General features: G+C 27.8%; 2 protein-coding genes across 2 annotated transcripts in view; one reads left to right on the top strand and one right to left on the bottom strand.

Moving 5' to 3' along the window:
* Window positions 1-17984, top strand: part of LOC122512548 (golgin subfamily A member 6-like protein 1) — a 114084-nt gene that overhangs the window by 1892 nt on the left and 94208 nt on the right. The gene's annotated exons all lie outside the window — the stretch shown is intronic.
* LOC122512030 (facilitated trehalose transporter Tret1-like) lies at window positions 8249-17760 on the bottom strand. The gene is made up of 7 exons (XM_043627640.1): window positions 17268-17760; window positions 13421-13553; window positions 12921-13091; window positions 12495-12643; window positions 9096-9619; window positions 8876-9011; window positions 8249-8600 (listed from the first exon to the last, which is right to left on the bottom strand). Exons 1-7 carry the CDS (start codon window positions 17316-17318, stop codon window positions 8280-8282), a joined length of 1485 nt encoding a protein of 494 aa, XP_043483575.1. The 5' UTR covers window positions 17319-17760; the 3' UTR covers window positions 8249-8279.

The raw sequence follows: 17984 nt of genomic DNA, 5'->3' as shown, positions 1-17984 counted from the left end.
CTAATTTCTGTCGTCTGGAAGTCACCTGAGTTGTAGTAGGGATCGAGCCCTACAGGATCCTAAATGATAGAGATTTTTATTTTCGTTTTAAAGTGGTAGCACCCCCACCCGTACGCCATCAGACAATCGAAATTCGCTTAAAATCGCCTTAAAAATTTTTTTTTTCAATTTCTTCTAATTTCTGTCGTCTGGATGTCACCTGAGTTGTAGTAGGGATCGAGCCCTACAGGATCCTGAATGATAGAGATTTTTATTTTCGTTTTAAAGTGGTAGCAGGTCCACCCGTACGCCATCAGACAATTGAAATTCGCTTAAAATCGCCTTAAAAATTTTTTTTTTCAATTTCTTCTAATTTCTGTCGTCTGGAAGTCACCTGAGTTGTAGTAGGGATCGAGCCCTACAGGATCCTGAATGATAGAGATTTTTATTTTCGTTTTAAAGTGGTAGCACCCCCACCCGTACGCCATCAGACAATCGAAATTCGCTTAAAATCGCCTTAAAAATTTTTTTTTTCAATTTCTTCTAATTTCTGTCGTCTGGAAGTCACCTGAGTTGTAGTAGGGATCGAGCCCTACAGGATCCTGAATGATAGAGATTTTTATTTTCGTTTTAAAGTGGTAGCACCCCCACCCGTACGCCATCAGACAATCGAAATTCGCTTAAAATCGCCTTAAAAATTTTTTTTTTCAATTTCTTCTGATTTCTGTCATCTGGAAGTCACCTGAGTTGTAGTAGGGATCGAGCCCTACAGGATCCTGAATGATAGAGATTTTTATTTTCGTTTTAAAGTGGTAGCACCCCCACCCGTACGCCATCAGACAATCGAAATTCGCTTAAAATCGCCTTAAAAATTTTTTTTCTTCAATTTCTTCTAATTTCTGTCGTCTGGAAGTCACCTGAGTTGTAGTAGGGATCGAGCCCTACAGGATCCTGAATGATAGAGATTTTTATTTTCGTTTTAAAGTGGTAGCACCCCCACCCGTACGCCATCAGACAATCGAAATTCGCTTAAAATCGCCTTAAAAATTTTTTTTTTCAATTTCTTTTAATTTCTTTCGTCTGGATGTCACCTGAGTTGTAGTAGGGATCGAGCCCTACAGGATCCTGAATGATAGAGATTTTTATTTTCGTTTTAAAGTGGTAGCAGGTCCACCCGTACGCCATCAGACAATCGAAATTCGCTTAAAAATTTTTTTTTTCAATTTCTTCTAATTTCTGTCGTCTGGAAGTCACCTGAGTTGTAGTAGGGATCGAGCCCTACAGGATCCTGAATGATAGAGATTTTTATTTTCGTTTTAAAGTGGTAGCAGGTCCACCCGTACGCCATCAGACAATCGAAATTCGCTTAAAATCGCCTTAAAAATTTTTTTTTTTCAATTTCTTCTAATTTCTGTCGTCTGGATGTCACCTGAGTTGTAGTAGGGATCGAGCCCTACAGGATCCTGAATGATAGAGATTTTTATTTTCGTTTTAAAGTGGTAGCACCCCCACCCGTACGCCATCAGACAATCGAAATTCGCTTAAAATCGCCTTAAAAATTTTTTTTTTCAATTTCTTCTAATTTCTGTCGTCTGGAATGTCACCTGAGTTGTAGTAGGGATCGAGCCCTACAGGATCCTGAATGATAGAGATTTTTATTTTCGTTTTAAAGTGGTAGCACCCCCACCCGTACGCCATCAGACAATCGAAATTCGCTTAAAATCGCCTTAAAAATTTTTTTTTTCAATTTCTTCTAATTTCTGTCGTCTGGAAGTCACCTGAGTTGTAGTAGGGATCGAGCCCTACAGGATCCTGAATGATAGAGATTTTTATTTTCGTTTTAAAGTGGTAGCAGGTCCACCCATACGCCATCAGACAATCGAAATTCGCTTAAAATCGCCTTAAAAAATTTTTTTTTCAATCTCTTCTAATTTCTGTCGTCTGGAAGTCACCTGAGTTGTAGTAGGGATCGAGCCCTACAGGATCCTGAATGATAGAGATTTTTATTTTCGTTTTAAAGTGGTAGCAGCCCCACCCGTACGCCATCAGACAATCGAAATTCGCTTAAAATCGCCTTAAAAATTTTTTTTTTCAATTCTTCTAATTTCTGTCGTCTGGATGTCACCTGAGTTGTAGTAGGGATCGAGCCCTACAGGATCCTGAATGATAGAGATTTTTATTTTCGTTTTAAAGTGGTAGCACCCCCACCCGTACGCCATCAGACAATCGAAATTCGCTTAAAATCGCCTTAAAAATTTTTTTTTTCAATTTCTTCTAATTTCTGTCGTCTGGATGTCACCTGAGTTGTAGTAGGGATCGAGCCCTACAGGATCCTGAATGATAGAGATTTTTATTTTCGTTTTAAAGTGGTAGCAGGTCCACCCGTACGCCATCAGACAATCGAAATTTGCTTAAAATCGCCTTAAAAATTTTTTTTTTCAATTTCTTCTAATTTCTGTCGTCTGGATGTCACCTGAGTTGTAGTAGGGATCGAGCCCTACAGGATCCTGAATGATAGAGATTTTTATTTTCGTTTTAAAGTGGTAGCACCCCCACCCGTACGCCATCAGACAATCGAAATTCGCTTAAAATCGCCTTAAAAATTTTTTTTTTCAATCTCTTCTAATTTCTGTCGTCTGGAAGTCACCTGAGTTGTAGTAGGGATCGAGCCCTACAGGATCCTGAATGATAGAGATTTTTATTTTCGTTTTAAAGTGGTAGCACCCCCACCCGTACGCCATCAGACAATCGAAATTCGCTTAAAATCGCCTTAAAAATTTTTTTTTTCAATCTCTTCTAATTTCTGTCGTCTGGAAGTCACCTGAGTTGTAGTAGGGATCGAGCCCTACAGGATCCTGAATGATAGAGATTTTTATTTTCGTTTTAAAGTGGTAGCACCCCCACCCGTACGCCATCAGACAATCGAAATTCGCTTAAAATCGCCTTAAAAATTTTTTTTTTCAATTTCTTCTAATTTCTGTCGTCTGGATGTCACCTGAGTTGTAGTAGGGATCGAGCCCTACAGGATCCTGAATGATAGAGATTTTTATTTTCGTTTTAAAGTGGTAGCAGGTCCCACCCGTACGCCATCAGACAATCGAAATTTGCTTAAAATCGCCTTAAAAATTTTTTTTTTCAATTTCTTCTAATTTCTGTCGTCTGGATGTCACCTGAGTTGTAGTAGGGATCGAGCCCTACAGGATCCTGAATGATAGAGATTTTTATTTTCGTTTTAAAGTGGTAGCAGCCCCACCCGTACGCCATCAGACAATCGAAATTCGCTTAAAATCGCCTTAAAAATTTTTTTTTTCAATTTCTTCTAATTTCTGTCGTCTGGATGTCACCTGAGTTGTAGTAGGGATCGAGCCCTACAGGATCCTGAATGATAGAGATTTTTATTTTCGTTTTAAAGTGGTAGCAGGTCCCACCCGTACGCCATCAGACAATCGAAATTTGCTTAAAATCGCCTTAAAAATTTTTTTTTTCAATTTCTTCTAATTTCTGTCGTCTGGATGTCACCTGAGTTGTAGTAGGGATCGAGCCCTACAGGATCCTGAATGATAGAGATTTTTATTTTCGTTTTAAAGTGGTAGCAGCCCCACCCGTACGCCATCAGACAATCGAAATTCGCTTAAAATCGCCTTAAAAATTTTTTTTTTCAATTTCTTCTAATTTCTGTCGTCTGGATGTCACCTGAGTTGTAGTAGGGATCGAGCCCTACAGGATCCTGAATGATAGAGATTTTTATTTTCGTTTTAAAGTGGTAGCAGGTCCACCCGTACGCTATCAGACAATCGAAATTCGCTTAAAATCGCCTTAAAAATTTTTTTTTTTCAATTTCTTCTAATTTCTGTCGTCTGGATGTCACCTGAGTTGTAGTAGGGATCGAGCCCTACAGGATCCTGAATGATAGAGATTTTTATTTTCGTTTTAAAGTGGTAGCAGGTCCACCCGTACGTTATCAGACAATCGAAATTCGCTTAAAATCGCCTTAAAAATTTTTTTTTTCAATTTCTTCTAATTTCTGTCGTCTGGATGTCACCTGAGTTGTAGTAGGGATCGAGCCCTACAGGATCCTGAATGATAGAGATTTTTATTTTCGTTTTAAAGTGGTAGCAGGTCTACCCGTACGCCATCAGACAATCGAAATTCGCTTAAAATCGCCTTAAAAATTTTTTTTTTCAATTTCTTCTAATTTCTGTCGTCTGGAAGTCACCTGAGTTGTAGTAGGGATCGAGCCCTACAGGATCCTGAATGATAGAGATTTTTATTTTCGTTTTAAAGTGGTAGCAGGTCCACCCGTACGCCATCAGACAATCGAAATTCGCTTAAAATCGCCTTAAAAATTTTTTTTTTCAATTTCTTCTAATTTCTGTCGTCTGGATGTCACCTGAGTTGTAGTAGGGATCGAGCCCTACAGGATCCTGAATGATAGAGATTTTTATTTTCGTTTTAAAGTGGTAGCAGGTCCACCCGTACGCCATCAGACAATCGAAATTCGCTTAAAATCGCCTTAAAAATTTTTTTTTTCAATCTCTTCTAATTTCTGTCGTCTGGAAGTCACCTGAGTTGTAGTAGGGATCGAGCCCTACAGGATCCTGAATGATAGAGATTTTTATTTTCGTTTTAAAGTGGTAGCACCCCCACCCGTACGCCATCAGACAATCGAAATTCGCTTAAAATCGCCTTAAAAATTTTTTTTTTCAATCTCTTCTAATTTCTGTCGTCTGGAAGTCACCTGAGTTGTAGTAGGGATCGAGCCCTACAGGATCCTGAATGATAGAGATTTTTATTTTCGTTTTAAAGTGGTAGCACCCCCACCCGTACGCCATCAGACAATCGAAATTCGCTTAAAATCGCCTTAAAAATTTTTTTTTTTCAATTTCTTCTAATTTCTGTCGTCTGGATGTCACCTGAGTTGTAGTAGGGATCGAGCCCTACAGGATCCTGAATGATAGAGATTTTTATTTTCGTTTTAAAGTGGTAGCAGGTCCACCCGTACGCCATCAGACAATCGAAATTCGCTTAAAATCGCCTTAAAAATTTTTTTTTTCAATTTCTTCTAATTTCTGTCGTCTGGATGTCACCTGAGTTGTAGTAGGGATCGAGCCCTACAGGATCCTGAATGATAGAGATTTTTATTTTCGTTTTAAAGTGGTAGCAGGTCCACCCGTACGCCATCAGACAATCGAAATTTGCTTAAAATCGCCTTAAAAATTTTTTTTTTCAATTTCTTCTAATTTCTGTCGTCTGGATGTCACCTGAGTTGTAGTAGGGATCGAGCCCTACAGGATCCTGAATGATAGAGATTTTTATTTTCGTTTTAAAGTGGTAGCACCCCCACCCGTACGCCATCAGACAATCGAAATTCGCTTAAAATCGCCTTAAAAATTTTTTTTTTCAATTTCTTCTAATTTCTGTCGTCTGGATGTCACCTGAGTTGTAGTAGGGATCGAGCCCTACAGGATCCTGAATGATAGAGATTTTTATTTTCGTTTTAAAGTGGTAGCAGGTCCACCCGTACGCCATCAGACAATCGAAATTCGCTTAAAATCGCCTTAAAAATTTTTTTTTTCAATTTCTTCTAATTTCTGTCGTCTGGAAGTCACCTGAGTTGTAGTAGGGATCGAGCCCTACAGGATCCTGAATGATAGAGATTTTTATTTTCGTTTTAAAGTGGTAGCAGGTCCACCCGTACGCCATCAGACAATCGAAATTCGCTTAAAATCGCCTTAAAAATTTTTTTTTTCAATTTCTTCTAATTTCTGTCGTCTGGAAGTCACCTGAGTTGTAGTAGGGATCGAGCCCTACAGGATCCTGAATGATAGAGATTTTTATTTTCGTTTTAAAGTGGTAGCAGGTCCACCCGTACGCCATCAGACAATCGAAATTCGCTTAAAATCGCCTTAAAAATTTTTTTTTTTCAATTTCTTCTAATTTCTGTCGTCTGGAAGTCACCTGAGTTGTAGTAGGGATCGAGCCCTACAGGATCCTGAATGATAGAGATTTTTATTTTCGTTTTAAAGTGGTAGCAGGTCCACCCGTACGCCATCAGACAATCGAAATTCGCTTAAAATCGCCTTAAAAATTTTTTTTTTCAATTTCTTCTAATTTCTGTCGTCTGGAAGTCACCTGAGTTGTAGTAGGGATCGAGCCCTACAGGATCCTGAATGATAGAGATTTTTATTTTCGTTTTAAAGTGGTAGCAGGTCCACCCGTACGCCATCAGACAATCGAAATTCGCTTAAAATCGCCTTAAAAATTTTTTTTTTCAATTTCTTCTAATTTCTGTCGTCTGGAAGTCACCTGAGTTGTAGTAGGGATCGAGCCCTACAGGATCCTGAATGATAGAGATTTTTATTTTCGTTTTAAAGTGGTAGCAGGTCCACCCGTACGCCATCAGACAATCGAAATTCGCTTAAAATCGCCTTAAAAATTTTTTTTTTCAATTTCTTCTAATTTCTGTCGTCTGGAAGTCACCTGAGTTGTAGTAGGGATCGAGCCCTACAGGATCCTGAATGATAGAGATTTTTATTTTCGTTTTAAAGTGGTAGCAGGTCCACCCGTACGCCATCAGACAATCGAAATTCGCTTAAAATCGCCTTAAAAATTTTTTTTTTTCAATTTCTTCTAATTTCTGTCGTCTGGAAGTCACCTGAGTTGTAGTAGGGATCGAGCCCTACAGGATCCTGAATGATAGAGATTTTTATTTTCGTTTTAAAGTGGTAGCAGGTCCACCCGTACGCCATCAGACAATCGAAATTCGCTTAAAATCGCCTTAAAAATTTTTTTTTTTCAATTTCTTCTAATTTCTGTCGTCTGGAAGTCACCTGAGTTGTAGTAGGGATCGAGCCCTACAGGATCCTGAATGATAGAGATTTTTATTTTCGTTTTAAAGTGGTAGCAGGTCCACCCGTACGCCATCAGACAATCGAAATTCGCTTAAAATCGCCTTAAAAAATTTTTTTTTCAATCTCTTCTAATTTCTGTCGTCTGGAAGTCACCTGAGTTGTAGTAGGGATCGAGCCCTACAGGATCCTGAATGATAGAGATTTTTATTTTCGTTTTAAAGTGGTAGCACCCCCACCCGTACGCCATCAGACAATCGAAATTCGCTTAAAATCGCCTTAAAAATTTTTTTTTTCAATTTCTTCTAATTTCTGTCGTCTGGATGTCACCTGAGTTGTAGTAGGGATCGAGCCCTACAGGATCCTGAATGATAGAGATTTTTATTTTCGTTTTAAAGTGGTAGCAGGTCCACCCGTACGCCATCAGACAATCGAAATTCGCTTAAAATCGCCTTAAAAATTTTTTTTTTCAATTTCTTCTAATTTCTGTCGTCTGGAAGTCACCTGAGTTGTAGTAGGGATCGAGCCCTACAGGATCCTGAATGATAGAGATTTTTATTTTCGTTTTAAAGTGGTAGCAGGTCCACCCGTACGCCATCAGACAATCGAAATTCGCTTAAAATCGCCTTAAAAATTTTTTTTTTTCAATTTCTTCTAATTTCTGTCGTCTGGATGTCACCTGAGTTGTAGTAGGGATCGAGCCCTACAGGATCCTGAATGATAGAGATTTTTATTTTCGTTTTAAAGTGGTAGCAGGTCCACCCGTACGCCATCAGACAATCGAAATTCGCTTAAAATCGCCTTAAAAATTTTTTTTTTCAATTTCTTCTAATTTCTGTCGTCTGGAAGTCACCTGAGTTGTAGTAGGGATCGAGCCCTACAGGATCCTGAATGATAGAGATTTTTATTTTCGTTTTAAAGTGGTAGCACCCCCACCCGTACGCCATCAGACAATCGAAATTCGCTTAAAATCGCCTTAAAAATTTTTTTTTTCAATTTCTTCTAATTTCTGTCGTCTGGAAGTCACCTGAGTTGTAGTAGGGATCGAGCCCTACAGGATCCTGAATGATAGAGATTTTTATTTTCGTTTTCTTTAACATTTTTTGACAGTAAGTCAACTTTTTTTTTTTTTTTTTTTTTTTTTTTTTAAGTTATTTGTTAATTTATTATTTTTTTTCGTATCTCACTGGAAATGGTTTGTATTTGCCTATGAATTTTATTGTAAAATTTTTGGGACTATTTTTATTTTCTCAGTTCAAATTTATTTTTTGATCTGCAGTCCTAATATTTTGCTACACTGTAAGAATAAGTTGTCTTATAACTTAAGAAGATTTAAAAATTCGTTTAAAAAAAATTGTTAATAAGATTCGAGGTCTGTAGTCTTTTTTATTCTTGTAGGGTCAAAATTTTTTACACTTGAATTTTTTAGTAGAAATATCGTTTATTCAAATATTATTCCATCGTTAAATTATCATTATTATTCCTTTTATTTTGTTTCTTAAATCGTCTTTCGATTTCCGCTTTCGATTTACCCACAGTTTCCGGTAATGCGAAAATAATAAAAATTGTCGCGCACAAAGAGCAAAAACTATAAAAATAAATGGACATAATCGAACTTATTTTATCGAGTGTAGGATATAAATAAATTGTACAAAAATTAAATAATCCACAGAAACATGTCGTTACGGGTCCTAAAATATGAACATATCTCGTTGGATAGAGTTCGCCAATCATTGACCATGGCAAATTGACAAAACCAAAAGTTCCCAAAGTCTGCGGAGAAAAATTATTGTTTTAATTTAAATACTTTGTTTTTATGTCCCTGAATTTAGCGTCGACGCTCAGCGTCAAAAACTCGTTTGTAAATTTTAGTGTTAAAATTTTATACATTTTTGATCTAATAACTTCGAAAATGTTATTTTATTCTTTTTGGTTTTCTAAAAAAACAATTTTCGACACTGAGCGTCGACGCCAAATTCAAGGATGTTGCTTATTGTTAAAACGTTTTTTTAAATTAATTTTTTTTGTAAATAATGCTTTTTAATTACCACAAAAATTGAAATACAAGCCAAGGGAATTCCGGATAATTTATCAGAGAGAAGGAATTGATTATAAACACCAAGAGTCGTTATCGAGATTGTCATTCCAATTCCTGAAATAATTGCCGTCTTCCTACGACCCAATCTGTAGTAATTAGAAAATTAATCCCAAAATAATAATTATTATAAAATATTTATTTTTTTTCCAGGTGAGTGAAAAATATTAAACCTTGAACTTGTCAATATTTGTCCGAGTTCACCGCAAATTTGCAAAATTCCCAGCATCACAGCCACTTGAAATGGATCCTGAGTTATTCCATTGTTCGATATTAATTTCACGGCATAAGCATTGACAACGTAAATTCCACAAAATTGTTGAAAGAAGAAAAAAGTATTAAGAATTACAAATGGTTTCCAAACTTCGGATATTTTGAATATCGAAAAAAAATATTTTACATTCGACCATGAGTTTTGAAAGATATTCATTTCTTCATTACTATTCGCTAATAATGAATTGCAACTTTTATTTTTACCATATTTCGATTCATTGTAAATAATCATATTAGTGAATTCAGTTTTGAATTGAATTGAATCAGTCTTTAGGCCACGTAATCGAAGGAGGCATTCCTTGGCTTTTTTCTCTTGATTTTGAATCAAGAGCCAACGGGGACTCTCGGGAAGATAAATAACAGTTAAAAGAGTCGAGACAACTGAGACGAAAACAGGAAAGCAGGCAATGAGTCGCCAATTCCCCTGTAAAAAGAAAGAGAAAAAAAGGATTAAAGAATATGTTATGGAGAACTTGGACATTGATTTTCATTCATGGAATCGTGTGAGAATCTTGTGGGGATTTCGATTCCATCCGATCGAGGGAAAGCTTCGATCGAGAGCCTAAAGTTGGCGGAGTTTTTTTAATTTTCGTTTGTAATCAAAATTGCCCTTGAAAGAGGGACGAAAAATTTCTTTCTAAAAGAAATTATTATTTTTAAGTAAAAAGTATTTTTGTTTTTAAAAAAATTCGTATTTTACCGACTTTCCATTTAGCAGCAAATGGCTTTTGATAAAATTTTATAAAAAACCGAGTTTCAAATATTTTTGAAAGCTAATTTATATTCATTTCAATTTTCTAAAATTTATTACAATTCTGTTAATTTCTATTTTCTAAAATTTATTTCAATTCTGTTAATTTAATTTTTGTTAAAATTTATGAGAATTCAATTATTTTCAAATATTTTTAAAAAAAATTTCGAAATCTTGTGATGAATATATCAAAAGAATTCAATTATTTTTAAAAGTAATAAATTTCTTCTTGTCTATTCAATTATTTAAAAAATTCTAATAAAATCGTTTGTAAGAATTCAATTATTTTCAAAAATAACAAAATTATTCACAGAAATTCAATTCTTTTTTAACATTTTAATAAGATATTTTGCAATAATTCTATTATTTAAAAAAATAATAAAATATTTCGCAATATTTTAATTATTTTTATAAATAATAAAATTCTTCTCAGGAATTCAATTATTTTGAAAATATTAATAAAATTGTTTGCAACTATTCAATTATTTTCATAAATAATAAAATTCATCGCAGGATTTCCATTATTTTTAATAGAATTTTACAATTCTTTGCAAGAATTCAATTATTTTCAATACAATTTTAATTAAATTATTTTTAAATAATTCAATATTATTATTTAAAATTTTTATAAAAGTCTTCCCTAGAATTCAATTATATACATAAATAATTCATGGAAAGAATTCAATTATTTTGAGGCATTTTAATAAAACTCATTGCAAAATTTAATTATTTTGATAAACTACAATATTCATCACAAGAATTCAATTATTTTTAAAAGTAATAAATTTCGTCTTTAAAATTCAATTATTTTTATAAATTACAATATTCATCACAAGAATTCAATTATTTTTATAAAGTAATAAATTTCGTCTTTGAATTTCAATTATTTTAAAAAATTCTTTGCAAAATTCAATTATTTTTATAAATAACAATGTTAATCACAAAAATTCAATTATTTTTAAAAGTAATAAATTTCGTCTTTAAAATTCAATTATTTTAAAAAATTCTTTGTAAAATTCAATTATTTTTAAAAGTAATGAAAAGCCTTCTTAAAAATTCAATTATTTTAAAAATTCTAATAAAATCGTTCGCAAGAATTCAATTATTTTCAAAAATAACAAAATTATTCCCGAAAATTCAATTATTTCGAGGTATTTTAATAAAATCCTTTACAAAATTCAATTATTTTCATATAAATAACAATATTCATTATAAGAATTCAATTATTTTCATACAAATAACAATATTCATTATAAGAATTCAATTATTTTTAAAATTAATAAATTTCTTCTCAGAAAATCATTTATTTTAAAAATTCTAATAAAATCGTTCAAAAACAGAATTCAATTATTTTAAAAAATAACAAAATTTTTCGAAATAATTCAATTTTTTGCAAAAATAATAAAATTCATCGCAGGATTTCAATTATTTTTAATACAATTTTATAGGAATTGATAGAAAAATGTGATTATTCTTAAAAATTTAATTTCAATTCCTCGAAAAATTCAATTATTTAAAAAAAATTTTTTTTTTAAATTCTTTGAAAGAATTCAATTATTTACAAAAATATTAAAATGTTTCAAAAAAATTTAATTATTTTCAAATATTTTAATAAAATTGTTGGAAATTTAATTATTTTTATAAATTACAATATTCATCACAAGAATTCAATTATTTTTAAAAAATCTAATTTATATTTTTTCTATATCATTAATTTCCATTTTCCAAAAACTTATTTTAATTCTGTTAATGTTTAATTTTTTTGTTAAATTTTTATAATAATTTAATTATTTTTAAAATTTACAATTAAAATTCCTTTAAATTCTATTTTTGAAATATTTTTTTAAAAATCAATTATTTTTTAAACTATTTTACAAGTTTTTAATTATTTCTATTAAAATTTATAAGAATTCAATTATTTTCAAAATATACAATTAAAATTCCTGAAAATTTTACTTTTGAAACATTTTTAAAACTATTTTATAAGTTTTCATTTATTTCAAAATAATAATAATAATAATAATAATTTTTAAATATTTCTGTTGAAATTTATGAGAGTTCAATTATTTTCCAAATTTACAATTAAAACTTTTAAAAATTCTGTTTTTGAAACATTTTTAAAAAAATCTATTTTTAAAACTATTTTATGAGTGTTTAATTATTTCAAAATAATAATAACTTTTAATTATTTTTATTTAAATTTATAAAAATTTAATTATTTTCAAAATATACAATTAAAATTCGTGTAAATTCAATTTTTAAAACATTAAAAAAAAAAAAAAAAAAAAAAAAAAACTATTTTTATTAACTATTTTTTTATTATTATTTTTTTAACTATTTTTATTTTTTTAAAACTATTTTTATTTATTTTAAAAGAATAATAATTTTCAATTAATTTTAATTTTTAAATTTAAATTTAAAAAAAAAATTTTTATAATAATTTAATATTGAGTTTTAATGAAATTCTATCATCACTTGTATGTAAATCATGCGGAATTTTTCGGGAATTATTTTTAAAAACCCTTATATAATAAATATGCAAGCATACCTCAATGATATAGCCAAGAAAGTAAATAAATAATGTTCCTAGGGATATAAAAAGACTAGAACAAGAATTAAGCATCGGTGATAATTTAAGTGTTGTCATTTCGGATATGTATGCCACCCCAGGAACTGTACACAATCCCATGGCAAATCCTGAAATCGAATTATTTTAATAGTTTTTTTCCTTAACGATTATTTTAAATTTATATTTCATTCTTAATTATAAAAAAAAAAAATTTTTTGATTTAACGATTATTATTACTATTATTTATTTATTTATTGCAAGTTTAACGGATTCAACTCTTTATTACATAAACAATCATTATTATTGTCAGATTAAAAATGAAAAAATTTTTTTTTTTTTTTTAAATTTAAAAAGAAAAATTAAAATTCTTTGAACAATAATTATTATTGTTGCGAAAATTTAAACCTGATATCACTCGTCCTATTAAGAGTTGAGGTACATTATAGCTCGAAGCTATGACTGCCCATCCGATAATATTCGTTAAACTTCCGGTTAAAATTGCCCTTCTTCTTCCAAAGGTCATGGTGTAGATGCTTATTACGCAACCAATTAACATGAATATCGATGGAATTGAGGCTGAAATTATTTATTTTTATTTATTTATTTTTTTTTATTTATTTTTTTTTTTTATTTTTATTTTTTATTTATTTATTTTTTTTTATTTATTTATTTATTTTTTTTTTATTTTATTTTTAAAAAATACATTTTATCTATTTCGAAAAAAGAATCTTGTTAATCTCCCTTTGATTTCCGTTCGTTATATAATTCACGCAGTTTCTAAATTAATTTCGAATTATTTACTTTATTTTATTCAATTTTGTTTCTGTGTAATTTTGCAAAGGGAAATAATTTTTTATCAACTTTTTAAAGAAAGAAGAATTTTGAAGAAAGAGAATTTTTCTCACCAAATATTGTTGGTTCCTGATTTTTTAAATTAATATCATGTGTATTATTTAAATATGGCAGAACAATAGAAGAATATCCAACTGTCATTCCTGCTGGTACTAAATTAATTAATGCTAATACACTGAAAATTATCTGTAAAATATATTTTTTTATTAGTTTATAATATAAATATTTATTAAATATTATTGTTTATTTTACTTAATTTTTTACATTCTTATTTTATTTATTCTTACTTATTTTATTATTTTTAAGAAGGCTTTCATTACTTTTAAAAAATAATTGAATTTTTCTGATGAATATTATATTATTTATGAAAATAATTGAATTTTGCAAAGAATTTAATTGAAATACCTCAAAATAATTGAATTTTCGAAAATAATTTTATTACGTATCGACATAATTAAATTAATTATGTAAATAATTAAATTCTTGATAAGAATTTTATTTAAAATCTAAAAGAATAATTGAATTATTTAAAAAAAAAATTTAATTAAAATTATTTTTAAAATAGTTGATTTCTTTCGAACACAACTTTATTAAAATATTTGAAAATAATTGAATTCCTGAGGGAAATACTAATATTTTTGTAAATAATTGAATTCTTCTAAAGAACTTTGGAAAAAACATTTTTTCAAATAATTGCTTTTTCGAAAAATTGAAATTAAATTTTTAAGAATAATTATATTTTTTAGCAATTCCTATAAAATTGTATTAAAAATAATTGAAATCCTGCGATGAATTTTATTATTTTTGAAATTAATTGAATTAGTTTGAAAAATTTTATTTAAATTTTTCAAAAGAATTGAATTTTTGGGACAAATTTTGTTATTTTTTAAAGTAATTGAATTCTAGAGAACGATTTTATTAGAATTTTTAAAATAATTGAATTTCCGAGAAGAAATTTATTAATTTTAAAAATAATTGAATTTTTGAGATGAAATTTATTTATTTTAAAAATAATTGAATTTCTTAGAAGAAATTGATTAATTTTAAAAATAATTGAATTCTTGTAATGAATATTGTTATTTATATGAAAATAATTGAATTTTGTAAAGAATTTGATTAAAATGCCTCGAAATAATTGAATTTTCGGGAATAATTTTGTTATTTTTGAAAATAATTGAATTCTTGCGAACGATTTTATTAGAATTTTTTTAAATAATTGAATTTTTAAGAAGGCTTTTCATTACTTTTAAAAATAATTGAATTTTTGTGATGAATATTGTTATTTATAAAAATAATTGAATTTTACGAAGAATTTTATTAAAATAATTGAATTTCAGAGACGAAATTTATTACTTTTAAAAATAATTGAATTCTAGTGAAATATTTTTAAAAGTAATAAATTTCGTCTTAAAAATTTAATTATTTTTACAAATTCTTTGTAAATTTCAATTATTTTTATAAATTACAATAATCATCACAAGAATTCAATTATTTTTAAAAGTAATAAATTTCGTCTTAAAAATTTAATTATTTTTACAAATTCTTTGTAAATTTCAATTATTTTTATAAATTACAATAATCATCACAAGAATTCAATTATTTTTAAAAGTAATAAATTTCGTCTTTGAAATTCAATTATTTTAAAAAATGCTTTGCAAAATTCAATTATTTTTATAAATAACAATATTCATCACAAAAATTCAATTATTTTTAAAAGTAATGAAAAGCCTTCTAAAAAATTCAATTATCTAAAAAATTCTAATATAATCGTTCGCAAGAATTCAATTTTTGTGATGAATATTGTTATTTATGAAAATAATTGAATTTTACGAAGAATTTTATTAAAATGCCTCAAAATAATTGAATTTTCGGGAATATTTTCCTTATTTATCGACATAATTGAATTATTTATGTAAATAATTGAATTCTTAGGAAGAATTTTATTAAAATCTTAAAGAATTATTAAATTATTTTTAAAATAGTTTAATTAAAATTGTATTTAAAATAATTTATTTCTTTCGAACAACTTTATTAAAATATTTGAAAATAATTGTATTCCTGTGAAAAATTCTAATATTTTTGTAAATAATTGAATTTTTTTTAGCAATTCCTATGAAATGGTATTAAAAATAATTGAAATCCTGCGATGAATTTTATTATTTTGGAAAATAATTGAATTATTGCGAAATATTTTATTAAAATTTAAAAAAAAAAGAATTGAATATCTAGGAAAAATTTTGTTATTTTTGAAAGTAATTGAATTCTAGCGAAAGATTTTATTAGAATTTTTAAAAATAATTGAATTTTCAAGAAGAAATTTATTATACCTACTTTTAAAAATAATTGAATTCTTGTGATGAATTTTGTTATTTATGAAAATAATTGAGTAATGCAAAGAATTTTATTAAAATGCCTCGAAATAATTGAATTTTCGGGAATAATTTTATTTATCTTTAATAATTGAATTCTTTCGAAGAATTATTTATGTAAATAATTGAATTCGTTGCAATTTGAATTATTTCAACAACAAAAAAAAATTAATTAAAATTGTATTTAAAATAATTGATTTTTTTCGAAAAATTTTATTCAAATGTTTTCAAAGAATTGAATTTCTGTGAAAAATTTGGTTATTTTTAAAACTAATTGAATTGTTGCGAACGATTTTATTAGAATTTTTAAAAATAATTGAATTTTCAAGAAGAAATTTATTTCTTTTAAAAATAATTGAATTCTTGTGATAAATATTGTTATTTATATGAAAATAATTTGAATATTGCAAAAAATTGTATTAAAATGCTTCAAAATAAAATTGAATATCCGGGAATAATTTTGTTATTTATCGACAATAATAATTGAATTCTTTCGAAGAATTATTTATACGTAAATAACAATAATTGCGAAAAATTTTATTAAAATATTTAATAAGAATTGCATTTCTGTGAAGAATTCAGTTATTTTTGAAAATGATTGAATTCTTCATGAGAATTTTATAAAAACATTGTTTTAAATAATTAATTTTTTCGAAATAATAATAAATATTCTGAAAATTTTATTTTAAAATAGTTGGAATTCTTGTGGAAAACTTTTATTTGTGAAAATAATTGTATTTTTCAATTAATTAATTTAAAATAGTATTAAAAAAATAATTGAAATTTTTCGATGAGTTTTATTTTATTTATGAAAATAATTAAATTCTTACTTAGAATTTTATTAAAAAATTTTTTTCAAATTTTATTTATGTAAATTTTTTCTTTCTTTTATTTACTTAAATGTTTTATTTATTTGTTTCTTTCCTACTTATTAAGTTATTTATTTATTTACTTGTTTACTCACTTTTTTTATTTGTTTGTTAGTTTTCTATTTGTATATATTTATTTAATTTGTTACTTTTTTATTTACTTAAAAGTTTATTTATTTGTTTCTTTCCTACTTCTTATTTACTTATTTGTTTATTTACTTGTTTACTTAATTTTTTTATTTGTTTATTTAATTTTTTTATTTATTTGTTAATTTTATATTTGTTTATTTATTTAACTTTTTCCTTTTTTTTTACTAAATTTTTCACTTTTTTATTTACTAAATTTTTTACTTTTTTATTTACTTAATTTTTTACCTTTTTATTTACTTAAAAGTTTATTTATTTGTTTTCTATTTCTTATTTACTTTTTTGTTTTTCTACTTGTTTATTTTATTTATTTATTTATTTATTTATTTATTTATTTATTTATTTATTTATTTTGTTTATTTATTTATTTACAAAATAAAAAATATTTCTCAACAATATTATATAATAGAGAAAATGTTACATTTTTCAAATAAGGAAAAATTCTCGTAAATTATTTTTTTAATATTACCTCGAAAAGAAAAAATAATCCAAATCAATATAATTCTTTTAATTACCTGAAATGCCGTTTCTCGTTTGATACAATTTGATAAACATTGTAGAACCATTTTTTTTGTATACCTTCTTCTAAACACACAGTAGGTTAAATTAATAGTGGAAGGAAAAAATAAATTTTTCTTATTTACTTCTAAAAATCACAGACTCTTGTAATGAAAAACTATACTTCTGAACAGACTTTTATGGAAGACAGGTTTTATGTTATATCGTAAATACGTAATTTGCTCTTTCAAATTGGATTGTACATGTACACGTCATTATGCATTTGTATAGATATATATATTGTTCACAATCACTTTACTTAATGTGCACTATAATAATTTTAACAAACAAAACATTTCCTTCCTTAATGTATATTTACATTTTTCAACATTCATAAATACAGAAAAATTATAATTACTATTTTGAAATATTTTAACTTTCTATTGTTTAAATATGTTTAAAGAGAGAAAAAAAACCACCAGATTTGAACGTATATTTTGCTTTATATCAGAATTTAAGATAATTTACATTTATATATATAGATATATATTAATTATCACACAGATATCGCTGGATCGAATCTCCCCTTCTCTCTTTCTACATAAGAAAATCCGCTTAGATCCGCCAGTGCTGACAAATATTATAATATTGTGAAAAACAATATTTTAAAGATGTTGATTTCGAACTATTTCCCAATTTCCAAGAGTTTAGGAATTAGCAGAAATTATGAGGGG

This window comes from Leptopilina heterotoma, unplaced genomic scaffold (assembly GCF_015476425.1).
Source record: "Leptopilina heterotoma isolate Lh14 unplaced genomic scaffold, ASM1547642v1 Lhet_123, whole genome shotgun sequence".
Lineage (NCBI taxonomy): Eukaryota > Metazoa > Arthropoda > Insecta > Hymenoptera > Figitidae > Leptopilina > Leptopilina heterotoma.
This window is presented reverse-complemented; position numbering and strand designations above follow the sequence as displayed.

Coding starts and splice junctions, on each gene's coding strand:
- LOC122512030 (XM_043627640.1), bottom strand. CDS start 17,318: ATGGTTCTACAATGTTTATCAAATTGTATCAAACGAGAAACGGCATTT. Junction 12,644..12,920: donor AATAGGACGAGTGATATCAG/GTTTAAATTTTC, acceptor ATTCGATTTCAG/GATTTGCCATGGGATTGTGT. Junction 9,012..9,095: donor CAAATATTGACAAGTTCAAG/GTTTAATATTTT, acceptor TAATTACTACAG/ATTGGGTCGTAGGAAGACGG.